The 18400-nt window shown below is 41.1% G+C and overlaps 1 protein-coding gene across 1 annotated transcript; it reads left to right on the forward strand.

Annotated features, from left to right (window-relative positions):
* Positions 1 to 343: 343 nt before the first annotated feature.
* LOC119804444 (cancer/testis antigen 47A-like) lies at positions 344 to 1210 on the forward strand. Its single transcript, XM_038315859.2, has one exon. It carries the CDS (start codon positions 344 to 346, stop codon positions 1208 to 1210), a length of 867 nt encoding a protein of 288 aa, XP_038171787.2.
* Positions 1211 to 18400: the final 17190 nt, after the last annotated feature.

Genomic DNA, 18400 nt, shown 5'->3' on the forward strand with positions numbered 1-18400 from the left:
CTACCAGCTGTGACACGGGTACTTCTATCTAGTCCCCGGATGTGAGAAGAGCCTGGCGGGTCGGCCTCCACCTTGTGTGGCCTCCTCTCCTCTCGTGTCCCGGCTACTTCGATGGGACCCCCTCAGGTACCATCACAGATTTTGTCCTCTCACCAACTGCCTCTTCCAAAGCCCCGTCTCCTCTAACGCCCCTGTCGACTGTCTTTTGGGGCCAGCAACTTCCTGTTTGTCCTGTCATCATCGTCCGTAGTCATCTAGCATCGTCCTGGCCATTGCGGTCCGAGTAGCCATTGTTGTCCTTAACTGAACCCATTCAAGGCCTTGGTGAGGGATCTAATAGGTCATGTCTGCCACAGGGGATCAAGATCCAACCAGAGAGACCCGAGATGACCCGGTAGCCCTTGAGGGAGAGTGGCTACAAGAAGCTGCAGGGGGCAGCGAGATAGGCCACGAGTCCGGCCTCAATGGGGCCTCGGCCACTCCTGCCATTGAAGAGATGATGGCCGTTCATCCTAGGGGGATGGACAATGCTGGGCCTGAAAGAAACCAGGAAGAAGGGGGTGACAGGAGAGAGAGCTCAGATGCTGAGGAAGACTCAGATATTGAACCTGTTGACGAGGAGGGAGGAGAGGAGGAGATGGAAAATCTAAGAGATCGAGAAGCGGTGGAAGACCATCGATTCCCAATGGCTGCCTTCCGATTCATCTTTCTGGACGTGATCCATGCCATTCTCAACCGTGTCTATTACAACGACCATGCCTCGATGGGGAACCCCCGTGAAAACGACGGAGCGATAGAAACACCTGGCCCTTCTGCTTCTGGCCACTCAAGTGAGGTCCAAGTTCCATCGGGGCCCCTTCCATCCACAGTGACGGCCGCAGGGTATGGCTGCCAGGCCCCATACACTGCAGGTCGGGCCCGAAGCCTGCCAGAAATTATCTCAACGTTTCCGGAGCTGGAGGAGCCTCCAGACTTCGAGGACGAAGCAGATCATTACCTGCCAGAGCCACATCTTTGCATGAGAGAGCCAGCAGTTGGGGCAGCAGCCAAGGAGCAAGCAGGAGAAGAGATGGCAGCACAGGCGGCGACAACAGAAGAGCCAAAAAGGGAAGTCATCGAGCAAGCCATGACCTCAGAGGGTAAGGAAACAAGCTCTAGGGGCCTAGATGAGGAGATTGGTGCTGGGCAGCGGTTGGGAGGCAGGAAATAAGGACAAAGATTGTCACTGACAGGGAGGCTGAGGCCAGGGCTTCTCTGGGTGCAACAATTGACTCTGCTCAGTGCTGGCCTCTAGTGGGCAAAATCATGGCTGGGCGGGAAATGCCTCTAAGGTCAAAAGGTTCTGGTTAAAAAATTGGTTCATGCAGGGCAGTGGTGGGGACAGCCTCGACTCCCAGCACTCAGGAGGCAGAGGCAGGGGGATCTCTGTGATCGAGGCCAGTCTCTAACAACCTTCATAAGTTTTTGATTTGAGACAGTCTCATGTAGCCCTGATCGACCTTGAGCTCACTATGTAGCCATGATCTCCAAAAGAGAGCTTGGGAGCTAATAGAAGGGACATCTACAGTCAAAGAACAAGCAAATGGTGTTCCTCATTTTGTTTATGGCTTTAAAAGGTGTCAAGGGTCTTAGGAGTTTGATGCTCTGCATGGATAACTACTTTTTGAGCACTTGCTGGGGAAGGGAGTGTTAGTATTCACGGCTTGAGAAAAATTTACCAAGAAATTCGTACTTGAGGCACACAGGTATCTTCCTGCCGAGGTCCTGCCCAAGGTGTAATGGATGCAATGGGGACCAATGCTTCTGATGTCTTCTTCAAAGGAGAAGAAGTGAACATCATTGCTTGGGATATCTGCTGGGAAAGGGAAAGAAATGTCACTGTGGGAATGATCAGGTGGCAGAAGTGTGAAGATTAGGGAAGGGGTAGCGTGAACAGAAAGAAGGTACCTAATTACTGGTTTTTAGTCTCTCATGTTCTTTATCCTGAGAGTAGATGTGGCTGGCACTATTGGTTGGGAATTAGGATACTTTTTTTCACTCTGGTTTTTAATGATCTTTACTAAATAAACAGGCGAATACCATTGTAATCCCTGGAATGACAATCACGACATCTTTGAGGAGGAGGAAGAAAAAGGAGAAGAACAGAAGACCCAAGAACAATGTGATGATGTCAGCCCAGATCCAGCAGACTGCAGCACCGGAAAATCCAGGTTCCTGTGGTGATTTTTGAGTATCCATCACCATCCCTGCAGTCCCTTTTCAGTTGTGCCGCCTCGTTTTAAATTCTAATTCATTAATCGAGGAAACTTTACTTTTAATTAAAACAAATTCAATTTAACTGTTTTAGAATGAGACGAAATTGCCATATACTTGCTAATCTGAAATGTAGTGTGTACTTGGTGGGATTCCTGGGTTACTCTGAGGTCATTTGTCCATCAGTGTAAGACTAATAACAAGTAGTAAAGGTATTAGACTTAACACCCGTATCAAATGCAGACCAATATCTGTACAGATTACAACTGTCAGAATAACGGTGGTGGTGGCTGGGTTGGGCACTAGCTGAGTTCTCCGTGCCTGGCCACAGTTATGCAGTACCCTCCTACAGACAAATAGTAAACAGCTGGTACTTCAATTAGAGTCATTTTTAATGGTTAACAACTAAATGTTCATTTAGCTATAGATTTTTATATTTTATACAAGCCCAAAGAAATTTAGTCATGATGTGACCAATTAGCACCAAACCAAACTGACAAAGTTGAAGAAAGCTTTTCTTTCAGTATCTTTAAGTGATCAGCATTTTCTTCTCTTTCTTTTCTCTGTCCTTCTTTCTTTTCTTTTTTCCCTGTATTTTCACAGCTGAGTGCTCCATGAAGCATGCAGAAGCCATGTGCCCAGGACGGTAAGGAAGATCACCTGTGCAAATAGCACTGGCTTTCCTAGCTGGACAGTTTTCTTTCCAAGACAGCACAACTTTTCAAGCAGAATAAACACACCACACACAGGACTGAGGTTGTGGCTCATGGTGTTGGCATGTGCAGGGCTGTAAATTCAATTCATTGATGAGCACACACACAGACAGACACACCCCAATAGTGAAAACGTTGGCGTACTCACTTGATTAATAGTTCCGGGTTTAATTTATAAGAGAAAAGCATGTTGATTTTATGTAACTGTTGAGATAAAACACAAATTGGCAGACCGGCACCAATGGCGGCTCACGTTCTTAAATACAGGAAGCAGATTACTCTTGTATGATGGGTCACTTTCTCTCATTTTTATCTGTAGTTAAGAAGAATAGGAAGAAAAGGAGGAGAAGGAAACCTTCTTGAACGTGACTAAATTTAGGTTTTCCACTTCTGAGAAGTCCAGCAAGGTTTCTTCACTGACATCTTTCTTTAAGTTCATTATCTAGTAGTGATATTTCTCCTTATGAATTCAGCATCGTTCACTCAAGTTCCGAAGGAAACCGTCTCTTGGGATGAATAAAACACAGGCATGATTTGGAGGCCACACTGTAATTCTATTTCACTTCTTTCATGTTCATTTGACAGGATAGCAAGCATTTAATACCTGTTTTCATATATTTTATTGCAGCTAACTACTTAATATAACAAGCTTAGAGCAATTTTATAGACAGGAAGGTGAAGTATAAGGCTTTGTTTGAAGTCCATGGCTCTATCCAGTAACATGTGCATTTTCTTACCTGTTACAAATATGTTTAATAATATTGATAAATTAAAAATGTGATTTTAAAAGAAATGAACAGGAATATTTGTAGCTTTTATCTAGATAAATACTTCTCATTCGTTTCTACTTTTCCCTTTTTTTTTTTCACCTTACATTCACTGAAAGGCAAACCTGTTTTATTTTATTGTGGTCCTAATGAAATTCAATGCCAATTCTAAAACATTTTTTTCTTATTTTGTTTTTGAGACATGGCTTCTTTGTATAGCTTTGGAAACTCTCCTGGAACTCACTTTGTAGACCAGGCTGTCCTAGAACTCATAGAGATCCACCTGCCTCTGCCTCTGTCTCTTGAGTGCTGAGATTAAAGGCGTGCGCCTTTAAAACAATTTTTATATATGAGGCAGCAAACCTTTAAAGCAGTGTTCCCCCCTCCATGAGTTACTACTCTCAGGTACCCATTGAATACTTAACATATGACTAATCTGATTTGACATATGCTATGTGGAACACAATGGACAATATCTCATTTTCTACATGCCTAAATGACAACCTATTGCATTAACCAAAAAACTGTGAAAATTACTGTCACGTGCTTATTCATAAAATGATTTATTTTGCCTTTTTGATTGTGATAATTTTATTATTTGGGAATTTCAAGAGACTTTTCAAAGATTTCTTTTTACTGTTATTTATCTGTGTGTTTGACTTAGTTTGTGAGTGGGTAACCATACAGAATGGAAGAAGGCAACAGATCCCTTGGCACTGGAGATACAAGAGGCTTGAGACACCCAACATAGGTGCTGGGACCCAAACTCTGGTCTTCTGGAAGAAGAGCAAGTATTCTTAACTACTTAACTAACCATCTAATCCCTGTAATGCCTTCTTGATTAATTGTTCGCTTATAAGAATGTGTTCTTTATCTCACCTTATTAGTTTGAGTTTAGATATTATTTTTCAGATATTGGGATAGCAGCACCTGCTTTTTCCTGGTTCCATTTGCTTGGAACAGTTTACTCTATTTTTTTTTTTGCCGTGTAAGGTGCTGCCTGTTTTAAGATGAAGTTTTGGTAGCTAACAGAAAAACCAAGGACTTTGTTTTCTGAATTCATTGGAGCAAAGTTTTTTTTGATGAAATAAATACTTATTGAAAGGTGTGTGTCCTTGCTATCTTTTTGTTCTCTGTGTGTGTTCATAGCCCTATTTTGTTTTTCAGTAATTATAGCTTCATTTGTTTTCAGCCTATGTCCTCATGGCTACACTTAGTGCTCTTTTCAGTTGGAAGTATCTCGTACAGTATTTTCTGCAGGATTTGTTTAGTGGACACGAATTCTTTTAGCTGGTTTGTATTTTGGGACATTTTTTCTTCTTCAACTCTAGAAGGTAGTTTTGCTTGGTCAAGTGAGCTGGGTTGGTATCTGTGGTCTCAGATCATGGATAACATGCTTCAGGCTTTTCTGACTTGTAACTTTTCCACTGAGAAGTCAGTGGATGTTATTTTATATCAGTGATTGGGATGGGTTCTCCTCTATGAAACCAGTGGTTTTTAAATTTATTAGTTTCGTTTGTTTTATTTGAAAAATAGTATGCTCTATCTGCATTTACAACTTTCTACCAGAAGAGGGCACCAGATTCCACTATAGAGGATCATGAGCCATTATGTGGTTGCTGGGAATTGAACTCAGGACCTCTGGATGAGCAGTCAGTGTTCTTAACTGCTGAGCCATGTCTCCAGCTCTCCCATTATTTTAATTAATACATATCATTTTACCCCTTCCCTTTTTCTCATTTGAACCCTCCATATGTACCCCTGATTTCTTTTAAATTCATGTCCGTTTTTCTTAATTCCTGTTAATATATTTGACAAATTTTCCTGTAAGCAGGAAATTTTGTAGAACTGGTCTGCCTTGTCTTCGCAAAGCTTAGCAGTCACCTTTCTCGTGTCCTGCTGGTTCAGTTTGGACAGTAACTGTCAGCAACTGAGGATAAGCGAATTTTCTTTGTTCCACATGGCTAGCTTTTGTCATAAAGAAACAAACATTATATGGAATTTTTTCAATGCCCATCCATATTCACTGTCATGAAATTCCTTATATTTTTAAACATATATTAAATGTCATATTCTGTAGGTCATATTCTGTAGGTCTTTGAAATGTTTGAAGACCATCTATCAAAATATATCTTTATATGACCTTGAGAACATACTGAATAAGCTTGACTATTATGGATGACTATCTATCTGCATTTCTTAATTATTCATTGCATTTTTAATGAGATGCATAAGCCCGATACCTTAAATAAGAGTAGAAATATACATACAATATAACAAAAATAACTGTATCAATAAACCACATTTCATACCAGTATAAACTATTTAAGATTAGTAGTTGTTTTGGATTAAAGTCAATTAAATAATCTACCCTTTTATCCTATTATTTCTATATTCCCACTTTTCTGTTCAGAAAAGATCTCTGAATCTAATCGCCTTTGTTCAGCTTTTCTCCTGACTGTTACCAATACCAACTTGTAACCAACTCCCTTAAATTATAATAAATATCCATAAGCCATCTTTTGGGAATGTGGGCATAGTACAATAGTACACAGTACAATACGTGCTGTTACCATTGGGAGACCCTGAGAAAATTTAAGATTATGGTCAAGTCCCGGCTAGAGTATTCTGTGAATTTATATCATCTCAGCCAGCAGCCTTGAAACTGTCCTGGATGTGGGATTCTGAGGAGACTGTAACAGAGGCATTTTGAAACGCTGAAACACCTGGGGTCATCTGTTTTTTTTTTTTTGTTTTTTCGAGACAGGGTTCTCTGTAGTTTTGAAGCCTATCCTGGAACTAGCTCTTGTAGACCAGGCTGGTCTCGAACTCACAGAGATCCGCCTTGCCTCTGCCTCCCGAGTGCTGGGATTAAGGCGTGCGCCACCACCGCCCGGCTTCATCTGTTTTTATTGATGTGTGACACCTAGCTCTTGAAAATATATAAACCTTTAAAGGTTTCAAACATTATATCTGAACAGGTACAAGTATAGACAGTGTATTATGCGTAAGTCAGCCAAAGATTTTTTGTTTTATGTTTGAGCAGGTAAAATATATATCATATGTCTTGTAGCTCTTTTAGGTTTATTTCCTTACGTATGCAGTCAGATTTTTCAGGGGGTCTTCTGCTATCAAACATAATTTTCTTAACCTGGGAATGAATCCATAGCCTCTCATTCCTGTGGAAATGAAAGCATGAACTCTCCCACAAAGTAACATAAATTTTGACTTATATTTTGAAGTCAATATATTTTTTAAATGTATAGTTTTTTTGAATCTAGCAGGTTTTATAGTCCAGTGTCTCTCAGCAGCTGAAAACATTAAAGATAGTCCAATAACATACGGGATCCAGACTCTCTGTGTATCTCTCATCTTTATGTAGCTTATTCTATTCATATTGTTCTATTCCTTTTAAAAGAACTTTCTCTACCCGTTTTCTTTTCTCTTCCCAAGTATATTTTTTAACACATTGTAACCCATTTAGAAGTTTTATTCATCTGCATCTGTCTTTACTGTTTATCTATAACCTTCTCTGTCTGCATGAGTAAAACCCCAAACCTGCCATGGAGAATGCTACCAGATATCGTGGTGGTAGTTTAAGTCTGCAGGCAGCAGCTGGGAGACTCTTCTCTGAACTGCAGCCTTTGTGAGAGTCTGCAGGAACCCACCATGCAGCACAGCTCATGGCAGTTGGCAGCTGGCTCCAGGTCACAGGCAGCTGTTGGAAGTTGTGCCTCTGCATCGCAGCTGGTGTGAGGCTGTGAACTAGGAAGCTGTGTTTGGGGTCCATATTTGTGTCTTTAGAAACATTTTAAAGCTCTTTAAGTTCTTATGTGGATTTATGCAGACAGTGGGCATCATTTGTAGGTAGAGATTTCCTGTCTCATCGCTAGTTTTCAAATAAAACTCAGAAGGCTTAATATAAATTACAAATTCTCAGCCAGTAACTCAGGCTTATTACTAACTAGTTCTTACATTTTAAGTTAATGCACATTCCTTATTTATACATTCCCCGTGTGGCAGTATATTTATTAACATAGCACATTCATCTGCTCCATCTGTATCTGGCTGCAACTCCAGACTCTGCCCTTCTTCACTTCTTCCCCAGCATTTTGAATTTGGCAATTTCTGGCTAACTTTATCCCGTTCAGCTGTAGTCAGCTTGTTTATTAAATAAATCACAGCAACAAATCTTCACAGTATATAAAAGGATTATTCCACAGCAGTACACAGAACATTCATAATAGCTTTTAGATAATGAGGGGGAAAACTGAAAAGGACAATAGAAGATTGAAAGAATATCTATGCTCATGACTTTGCAGAGTTAAAATGATGACTATATTACTGAAAGCTACATATATACGATATATAATTTGTGGCATATATGTAGTATTAAACAGTCCTGGCTGCCCTAGAACTTACTTTGTAGAAAAAGCTGGCTTCTAACTCACAGAGGACCACCAGCCTCTGCCTCCCGAACGCTGGGATTAAAGGCGTGCACTGCCACATCCAGCTGGAAAGGAATATTCTGAAGATATAATAAATCACTGTGTGTCCTTAAAGAGAGGACCATGTAAACAACACGTTGCATGGAAGGCCTCATCTTCGGGACCCAGCAGGGTAGCTGCACACGTAATCTCGGTAGTTGTGACAAATGCACAAAACCTGCTCAAGCCCAGGCTCAGACCAATTTCCAGCACAAGAGGGGCATCCAGCAAACAATTCTCCCATTAGCCATGGGGTGTTTGAATTTGCTAGCTGCTGGGTAAAGAAGAGACACTTTGGTTCTTAGAGTATATATGTAGGACCCTGGAAAACCGGTGAGTGGAGGAGCCACACAGCCAAAATGTTTGGGCAGCAATATTTGAAGTGAGTCTTGAAGTGTTAAAAGAAAAGGCACCATGGTGGATGGGCAAGAAGAGGGGTGGATCTGAATGAGTTCAGGAAGATGAATATGATCCAAAAACATTGAAACAAACTTGAAATTCTCAAAGAGCTAATAAAAAATTAAAATAGAATTAAGGATGCTCAAACAAGCCATAAGGATACTTATTCTATTATTTGACCTTATTTAATTTCCTACAATATAGCTGGATGTGGCAGTGCACGCCTTTAATCCCAGCATCCACGGGGTAGAGGCTGGTGGACCTCTGTGAGTTTAAGATCAGCCTGGTCTACAAAGTAAGTTCTAGGTCAGCCAGGACTGTTTATACTACATATATGCATAATTATATATTGTATATATAGTAAGTTATGTACTATATATACTATATATATAATATATATATATAGTTTAATTGAAGTTGCATCAATTGGGGTGACAATGCTCTCCTCAAAAATTCTTAATTATCCAATAAAAAATCCCATGCCTTGTTGGTAAACCTCCTTTGAGTTGTTGGTGAGTGCAGTCTAAGAGACCCCTAAAACAATATAGACCCCTGCCCTTAATGCCCTCCAGAAAAAGAAGACAAGGCCCTGTTGCTGAAATCACCAATGCACTCAAATACAGGATCTGAAGAATCAATCTGGATCCCACCTCAAGCTGCTCTCCCTGAAGGCTAGATCTCATAGTATCAGAAAGAGCCATGCAAGCTGCCAAGACAAAAGGCCATCAGTAGTCCTGTCCATTGCTATTGTCTTTGAGGTACAACACAAATGCAGCTTGGCAAGATATTCTGAAAGGTGCAATAGCAGCACTTATACCCCGAGGGGAGCCAACAGCTACCTAAGTAGACTTTCAGACCCACTCAGTGGGAAGGAATCCATGCCTGGCACTACTAACCAGCCGTCTGGTGAGGCATGAATCCTAGAGGAGAACTGCTACTCCTGTCATTTTCTTACGGCAGTGCAATCTCTACCCGAATGGATCTTGTATCCACAGATGAAGGTAGCTTTCATCCCTAGTCAAAAATCTTCCTCGCTTTTCAGCAGAATGGAAATCATTATAGAAAACCACAACCAGTAAAAATGCAGAGGTGAACTGACTGTGAAGTGTCGGCTTCCAATTAATACACTGACAACACAGCCCTACACGTAAGGCTCAGGGAATGTTTTCAGAAAGGGAGATAGACACAAAGATTATAAGAGTCATAGGATCAAGACAGTCTCAAAAGAGGATGAAAGTGGGGTGGGGGCAGGCAATAGGGGTGAATCTGGGAAGAGTACAGAGGGGACTGTAGGATAAATATGATTAAGATATGTCATATGAACTTCAAAAATATTAATAGAAATGGGATGTAATTTTTAAAGGTATAGAAATATTAATCACCAATTTAATTATTGAGTAACAAATAATTATGTTCTATCACACATTGAGATGAAGTTAGATATGCAAAACTGTTTTTCCAATTACAACTTTAAAAAAATAAAAAATGAAGATTTTAGTCATAACAGAAATAAATGTACAAACATATCAAAACCAATAAGCTATCAGAAATATATTTGAAATCATGGAGAAGAATGAAGAAGAGGAGGATACTACAATCTTGGCATATAAAAGTCATATTTCAGAGATGTCTATAAAGTGAATTTATTATCTTTTTGAAGAAACCAATATTTGTAGCTGGGTGGTGGTGGTGCATGCATTTAATCCCAGACTCAGAGGCAGAAGCAAGCTAATCTCTCTGTGAGCCCAAGATCACCCTGTCTACAGAGTGAATTCCAAGACTCCAAGACTATTCTGAGAAACCCTGTCTTGAAAATCCAAATAATAGTAATAATGAATATTTCTTGTAATTGTAATTGTAATTGTGGGTGTTTGGTCTCCTCCTATGTCTGGGTACCACGCGCATGCAATGCCCATGAAGGCCAGAAGAGGGTGCAGATCTACTGGGGTTAGAGTTCCTGACAGTTGGGAGCTACCTTCTGGGTGCTGGGACTTGATTCAGAGACCTCAGAAGAGCAGCTGGGTTCTCTCAAACTGGAGCTACCTCTCCAGCCCATGAATTTGTAGTCTTACAAATACTCTAATTTTAAAAATATATATGATAAGCTTGCCAGGCGGTGGTAACACATGCCTTTAATACTAGCACTTGGGAGGCAGAGGCAGGCAGACCTCTGTGAGTCTGAGGACAGGCTGATCTTCAAGAGCTAGGACAAGAACGTGCTCCAAAGCTTCAAAGGAAATCCTGTATGAAAAAAATTACACACACACACACACACACACACACACACCACATACACCAACCAACAGGGTGAACATTACAATCAATTTGACGAAAGAGAACACTACAACTCAACTCCATTAGGCAATATTTGGCCTCTCAAGAGTCCAGTGCTTGCCTCCATAGGACTTAATTCCTTTCTAAGTAATCGTTTATTGTGTTTGAATTTAAAGTGCTTGTGGAAATTGTTTTTTTTTTCCTTTTTGTGAAATGCATGATACAAACTTTAGCTATCTCTGGGAACTTGAGAGCCTAAAATACTCTCTGGACTACAGAGAAGCTTCCTGTCTTAGGAACCTTCATACTGGGCAACTATATTTTAGGCTGGCAACCATAGAATCAAGAGATAGAGGTTTGGCCAGGAGAGAGATAGTCTCAGTGGCTAAAACACTTGCTTCTCTCCAGGAGGACCCTGGTTCTGCTCCCAGGCACTGAACTTGCCTGCTCCTAACATGAGGTTAACACCAGTTCTAGCAGGAACACTAAGCCCTCTTTTGATCCCAGTAGGGTCCAGCACTCGTGGCATACACTGGCACAGACAGCTTTAAAAACAGGAGGGGGAGAGGAGGGTAGGACCGACTTTAACATAAAGAGAGCCCTGTTTTTGGAAGGACAGAAACAAACAAAGGATGGTGGTTTTCTAGAAAGGGTAGATTTTCAGTCCTTCACTGGATGGTGGCCATGGCAACCTTCTCTTTTCAACAGGTCATCTTAAAGCTAAGTGGTGACAAACCCGTTTATTAGCCTTCCTAAGCCCCGCCCCTACCAGCTGTGACACGGGTACTTTCTATCTAGTCCCCGGATTGTGAGAAGAGCCTGGCGGGTCGGCCTCCACCTTGTGTGGCCTCCTCTCCTCTCGTGTTCCCGGCTACTTCGAGGGGACCCCCTCAGGTACCATCACAGATTTTGTCCTCTCAACCAACTGCCTCTTCCAAAGCCCCGTCTCCTCTAACGCCCCTGTCGACTGTCTTTTGGGGCCAGCAACTTCCTGTTTGTCCTGTCATCATCGTCCGTAGTCATCTAGCATCGTCCTGGCCATTGCGGTCCGAGTAGCCATTGTTGTCCTTAACTGAACCCATTCAAGGCCTTGGGTGAGGGATCTAATAGGTCATGTCTGCCACAGGGGATCAAGATCCAACCAGAGAGACCCGAGATGACCCGGTAGCCCTTGAGGGAGAGTGGCTACAAGAAGCTGCAGGGGGCAGCGAGATAGGCCACGAGTCCGGCCTCAATGGGGCCTCGGCCACTCCTGCCATTGAAGAGATGATGGCCGTTCATCCTAGGGGGATGGACAATGCTGGGCCTGAAAGAAACCAGGAAGAAGGGGGGTGACAGGAGAGAGAGCTCAGATGCTGAGGAAGACTCAGATATTGAACCTGTTGACGAGGAGGGAGGAGAGGAGGAGATGGAAAATCTAAGAGATCGAGAAGCGGTGGAAGACCATCGATTCCCAATGGCTGCCTTCCGATTCATCTTTCTGGACGTGATCCATGCCATTCTCACCCGTGTCTATTACAACGACCATGGCCTCGATGGGGAAACCCCGTGAAAACGACGGTAGCGATAGAACACCTGCCCTTCTGCTTCTGGCCACTCAAGTGAGGTCCAAGTTCCTCGGGGCCCCTTGCCATCCACAGTGACGGCCGCAGGGTATGGCTGCCAGGCCCCATACACTGCAGGTCGGGCCCGAAGCCTGCCAGAAATTATCTCAACCGTTTCCGGAGCTGGAGGAGCCTCCCAGACTTCGAGACGAAGCAGATCATTACCTGCCAGAGCCACATCTTTGCATTAGAGAGCCAGCAGTTGGGGCAGCAGCCAAGGAGCAAGCAGGAGAAGAGATGGCAGCACAGGCGCGACAACAGAAGAGCCAAAAAGGGAAGTCATCGAGCAAGCCATGACCTCAGAGGGTAAGGAAACAAGCTATAGGGGCCTAGATGAGTGAGATTGGTGCTGGGCAGCGGTTGGGAGGCAGGAAATAAGGACAAGATTGTCACTGACGGGGAGGCTGAGGCCAGGGCTCTCTGGGTGCAACAATTGACTCTGCTCAGTGCTGGCCTCTAGTGGGCAAAATCATGGCTGGGCGGAAATGCCTCTAAGGTCAAAATGGTTCTGGTTAAAAAATTGGTTCATGCAGGGCAGTGGTGGGGACAAGCCTCGACTCCCAGCACTCAGGAGGCAGAGCAGGGGGATCTCTGTGATCGAGGACCAGTCTCTAACACCTTCATAAGTTTTTGATTTGAGACAGTTCTCATGTATCCCTGATCGACCTTGAGCTCACTATGTAGCCATGATCTCCAAAAGAGAGCTTGGGAGCTAATAGAAGGGACATCTACAGTCAAAGAACAAGCCAATGGTGTTCCTCATTTTGTTTATGGCTTTAAAAGGTGTCAAGGGTCTTAGGAGTTTGATGCCTCTGCATGGATACTACTTTTTGAGCACTTGCTGGGGAAGGGAGTGTTAGTATTCACGGCTTGAGAAAAATTTACCAAGAAATTCGTACTTGAGGCAACACAGGTATCTTCCTTCCGAGGTCCTGCCCAAGGTGTAATGGATGGCAATGGGGACCAATGCTTCGATTTCTTCTTCAAAGGAGAAGAAGTGAACATCATTGCTTGGGATATCTGCGGGAAGGGAAGAAATGTCACTGTGGGAATGATCAGGGGCAGAAGTGTGAAGATTAGGGAAGGGGGTAGCGTGAACAGAAAGAAGGGTACCTAATTACTGGTTTTTAGTCTCTCATGTTCTTTATCCTGAGAGTAGATGTGGCTGGCACTATTGGTTGGGAATTAGGATACTTTTTTCACTCTGGTTTTAATGATCTTTACTAAATAAACAGGCGAATACCATTGTAGTCCCTGGAATGACAATCACGACTCTTTGAGGAGGAGGAAGAAAAAGGAGAAGAACAGAAGACCCCAAGAACAATGTGATGATGTCAGCCCAGATCCAGCAGACTGCAGCACCGGAAAATCCAGGTCCTGTGGTGATTTTTGAGTATTCATCACCATCCCTGCAGTCCCTTTTCAGTTGTGCCGCCTCGTTTTAAATTCTAATTCATTAATCGAGGAAACTTTACTTTTGAAATTAAAACAAATTCAATTTAACTGTTTTAGAATGAGACGAAATTGCCATATACCTTGCTAATCTGAAATGTAGTGTGTACTTGTGGGGATTCCTGGGTTACTCTGAGGTCATTTGTCCATCAGTGTAAGACTAATAACAAGTAGTAAAGGTATTAGACTTAACACCCGTATCAAATGCAGACCAATATCTGTACAGATTACAACTGTCAGAATAACGGTGGTGGTGGCTGGGTTGGGCACTAGCTGAGTTCTCCGTGCCTGGCCACAGTTATGCAGTCCCCTCCTACAGACAAATAGTAAAACAGCTGGTACTTTCAATTAGAGTCATTTTTAATGGTTAACAACTAAATGTTCATTTAGCTATAGATTTTTATATTTTATACAAGCCCAAAGAATTTAGTCATGATGTGACCAATTAAGCAAACCAAACCAAACTGACAAGTTGAAGAAAGCTTTCTTTCAGTATCTTTAAGTGATCAGCATTTTCTTCTCTTTCTTTTCTCTGTCCTTCTTTCTTTCTTTTTCCCTGTATTTTTCACAGCTGAGTGCTCATGAAGCATGCAGAAGCCATGTGCCCAGGACGGTAAGGGAAGATCACCTGTGCAAATAGCACTGGCTTTCCTAGCTGGACAGTTTTCTTTCCAAGACAGCACAAACTTTTCAAGCAGAATAAACACACACCACACACAGGACTGAGGTTGTGGCTCATGGTGTTGGCATGTGCAGGGCTGTAAATTCAATTCATTGATGAGCACACACACAGACAGACACACCCCAATAGTGAAAACGTTGGCGTACTCACTTGATTAATAGTTCCGGGTTTAATTTATAAGAGAAAAGCATGTTGATTTTATGTAACTGTTGAGATAAAACCCAAATTGGCAGACAGGCACCAATGGCGGCTCACGTTCTTAAATACAGGAAGCAGATTACTCTTGTATGATGGGTCACTTTCTCTCATTTTTCATCTGCAGTTAGAAGAATAGGAAGAAAAGGAGGAGAAGGAAACCTTCTTGAACGTGACTAAATTTAGGTTTTCCACTTCTGACAAGTCCAGCAAGGTTTCTTCACTGACATCCTTTCTTTAAGTTCAATTATCTAGTAGTGATATTTCTCCTTATGAATTCAGCATCGTTCACTCAAGTTCCGAAGGAAACCGTCTCTTGGGATGAATAAAACACAGGCATGATTTGGAGGCCACACTGTAATTCTATTTCACTTCTTCATCATGTTCATTTGACAGATAGCAGCATTTAATATCTGTTTTCATATAGTTTATTGCAGCTAACTACTTAATATAACAAGCTTAGAGCAATTTTATAGACAGGAAGGTGAAGTATAAGGCTTTATTATTTGAAGTCCATGGCTCTATCCAGTAACATGTGCATTTCTTACCTGTTACAGATTTGTTTGATAATATTGGATAAATTAAAAATGTGATTTTAAAAGAAATGAACCAGGAATATTTGTAGCTTTATCTAGATAAATACTTCTCATTTCGTTTCTACTTTTCCCTTTTTTTTTTCACCTTACATTCACTGAAAGGCAAACCTGTTTTATTTTATTGTGAGTCCTAATGAAATTCAATGCCAATTCTAAAACATTTTTTTTCTTATTTTGTTTTTGAGACATGGCTTCTTGTATAGGCTTGGAAACTCTCCTTGGAACTCACTTTGTAGACCAGAGCTGTCCTAGAACTCATAGAGATCCACCTGCCTCTGCCTCTGTCTCTTGAGTGCTGAGATTAAAGGCGTGCGCCTTTAAAACAATTTTTATATGAGGCAGCAAACCTTTAAAGCAGTGTTCCCCCCCCCCTCCATGAGTTACTACTCTCAGGTACCCATTGAATACTTAACATATGACTAATCTGATTTGACATATGCTATGTGGAACACAATGGACAATATCTCATTTTCCTACATGCCTAAATGACAACCTATTGCATTAACCAAAAAAACTGTGAAAATTACTGTCACGTGCTTATTTATAAAATGATTTATTTTGCCTTTTTGATTGTGATATTTTATTATTTGGGGAATTTCAGAGACTTTTCAAAGATTTCTTTTTACTGTTATTTATCTGTGTGTTTGACTTAGTTTGTGAGTGGGTAACCATACAGAATGGAAGAAGGCAACAGATCCCTTGGCACTGGAGAATACAAGAGGCTTGAGACACCCAACATAGGTGCTGGGACCCAAACTCTGGTCTTCTGGAAGAAGAGCAAGTATTCTTAACTACTTAACTAACCATCTAATCCCTGTAATGCCTTCTTGATTAATTGTTCGCTTAAGAATGTATTCTTTATCTCACCTTATTAGTTTTAGTTTAGATATTATTTTTCAGATATTGGGATAGTAGCACCTGCTTTTTCCTGGTTCCATTGGCTTGGAACAGTTTACTCTATTTTTTTTTTTTTTTTTTTTTTTTTTTTTTTTTTTGCCCGTTTAAGGTGCTGCCTGTCCTAAGATGAAGTTTGGTAGCTAACAGAAAACCAAGGACTTTGTTTCTGAATTCATTGGAGCAAAGTTTTTTTGATGAATAAATACTTATTGAAAAGGTGTGGTGTCCTTTGCTATCTTTTTGTTCTGTGGGTGTTCATAGCCTATTTTGTTTTTCAGTAATATAGCTTCATTTGTTTTCAGCCTATGTCCTCATGGCTACACTTAGTGCTCTTTTCGGTTGGAAGTATCTCGTACAGTATTTTCTGCAGCATTTGTTTAGTGGACACGAATTCGTTTAGAGCTGGTTTGTATTGTGGGACATTTTTTCTTCTTCAAACTCAGAAGGTAGTTTTGCTTGGTCAAGTGAGCTGGGTTGGTATCTGTGGTCTCAGATCATGGATAACATTGCTTCAGAGGCTTTTCTGACTTGTAACTTTTCCACTGAGAGTCAGTGGATGTTATTTTATATCAGTGATTGGGATGGGTTCTCCTCTATGAAACCAGTAGTTTTTAAATTTATTAGTTTCGTTTGTTTTATTTTAAAAATAGTATGCTCTAATCTGCATTTACAACTTTCTACCAGAAGAGGGCACCAGATTCCACTATAGAGGATCATGAGCCATTATGTGGTTGCTGGGAATTGAACTCAGGACCTCTGGATGAGAAGTCAGTGCTCTTAACTGCTGAGCCATGTCTCCAGCTCTCCCATTATTTTAATTAATACATATCATTTTACCCTTCCCTTTTTCTCATTTGAACCCTCCAATATAACCCCTGATTTCTTTAAATTCATGTCCGTTTTTCTTAATTCCTGTTAATATATTTGACAAATTTTCCTGTGAAGCAGGAAATTTGTAGAACTGGTCTACCCTTGTCTTCGCAAAGCTTAGCAGTCACCTTTCTCGTGTCCTGCTGGTTCAGTTTGGACAGTAACTGTCAGCAACCTGAGGATAAGCGAATTTTCTTTGTTCACATGGCTAGCTTTTGTCATAAAGGAAACAAACATTATATGGAATTTTTTCAATGCCCACCATATTCACTGTCATGAAATGCCTTATATTTTAACATATATTAAATGTCAGCATTCTGTAGGTCATATTCTGTAGGTCTTTGAAATGTTTGAAGACCATCTATCAAAATATATCTTTATATGACCGTTGAGAACATACTGAATAAGCTTGACTATTATGGATGACTATCTATCTGTATTTCTTAATTATTCATTGCATTTTTAATGAGATGCATAAGCCCGATAACCTTAAAATAAAGGTAGAAATATACATACAATATAACAAAATAACTGTATCAATAAACCACATTTCATACCAGTGTAAACTATTTAAAGATTAGTAGTTGTTTTGGATTAAAGTCAATTAAATAATCTACCCTTTTATCCTATTATTTCTATATTCCCCACTTTCCTGTTCAGAAAAAGATCTCTGAATCTATCGCCTTTGTTCAGCTTTTCTCCTGACTGTTACCAATACCAACTTGTAACCAACTACTCCTTAAATTATAATAAATATCCATAAGCCATCTTTTGGGGAATGTGGGGCATAGTACAATAGTACACAGTACAATACGTGCTGTTATCATTGGGAGAATCCTGAGAAAATTTAAGATTAATGGTCAAGTCCGGCGAGAGTATTCTGTGAATTTATATCATCTCAGCCAGCAGCCTTGAAACTGTCCTGGATGTGGGGATTCTGAGGGAGACTGTACAGAGGCATTTTGAAACGCTGAAACACCTGGGGGTCATCTGTTATTATTGATGTGTGACACCTAGCTGTGAAAAATACATAAACCTTTAAAGGTTTCAACATTATATCTGAACAGATTACAAGTATAGACAGTGTATTATGCGTAAGTCAGCCAAAGATTGTTTTTGTTTTATGTTTGAGCAGGTAAAATATATATCATATGTCTGGTAGCTCTTTTAGGTTTATTTCCTTACGTATGCAGTCAGATTTTTCAGGGGGT

The sequence above is a fragment of the Arvicola amphibius genome, chromosome X (genome assembly GCF_903992535.2).
Source record: "Arvicola amphibius chromosome X, mArvAmp1.2, whole genome shotgun sequence".
Taxonomy (NCBI): domain Eukaryota; kingdom Metazoa; phylum Chordata; class Mammalia; order Rodentia; family Cricetidae; genus Arvicola; species Arvicola amphibius.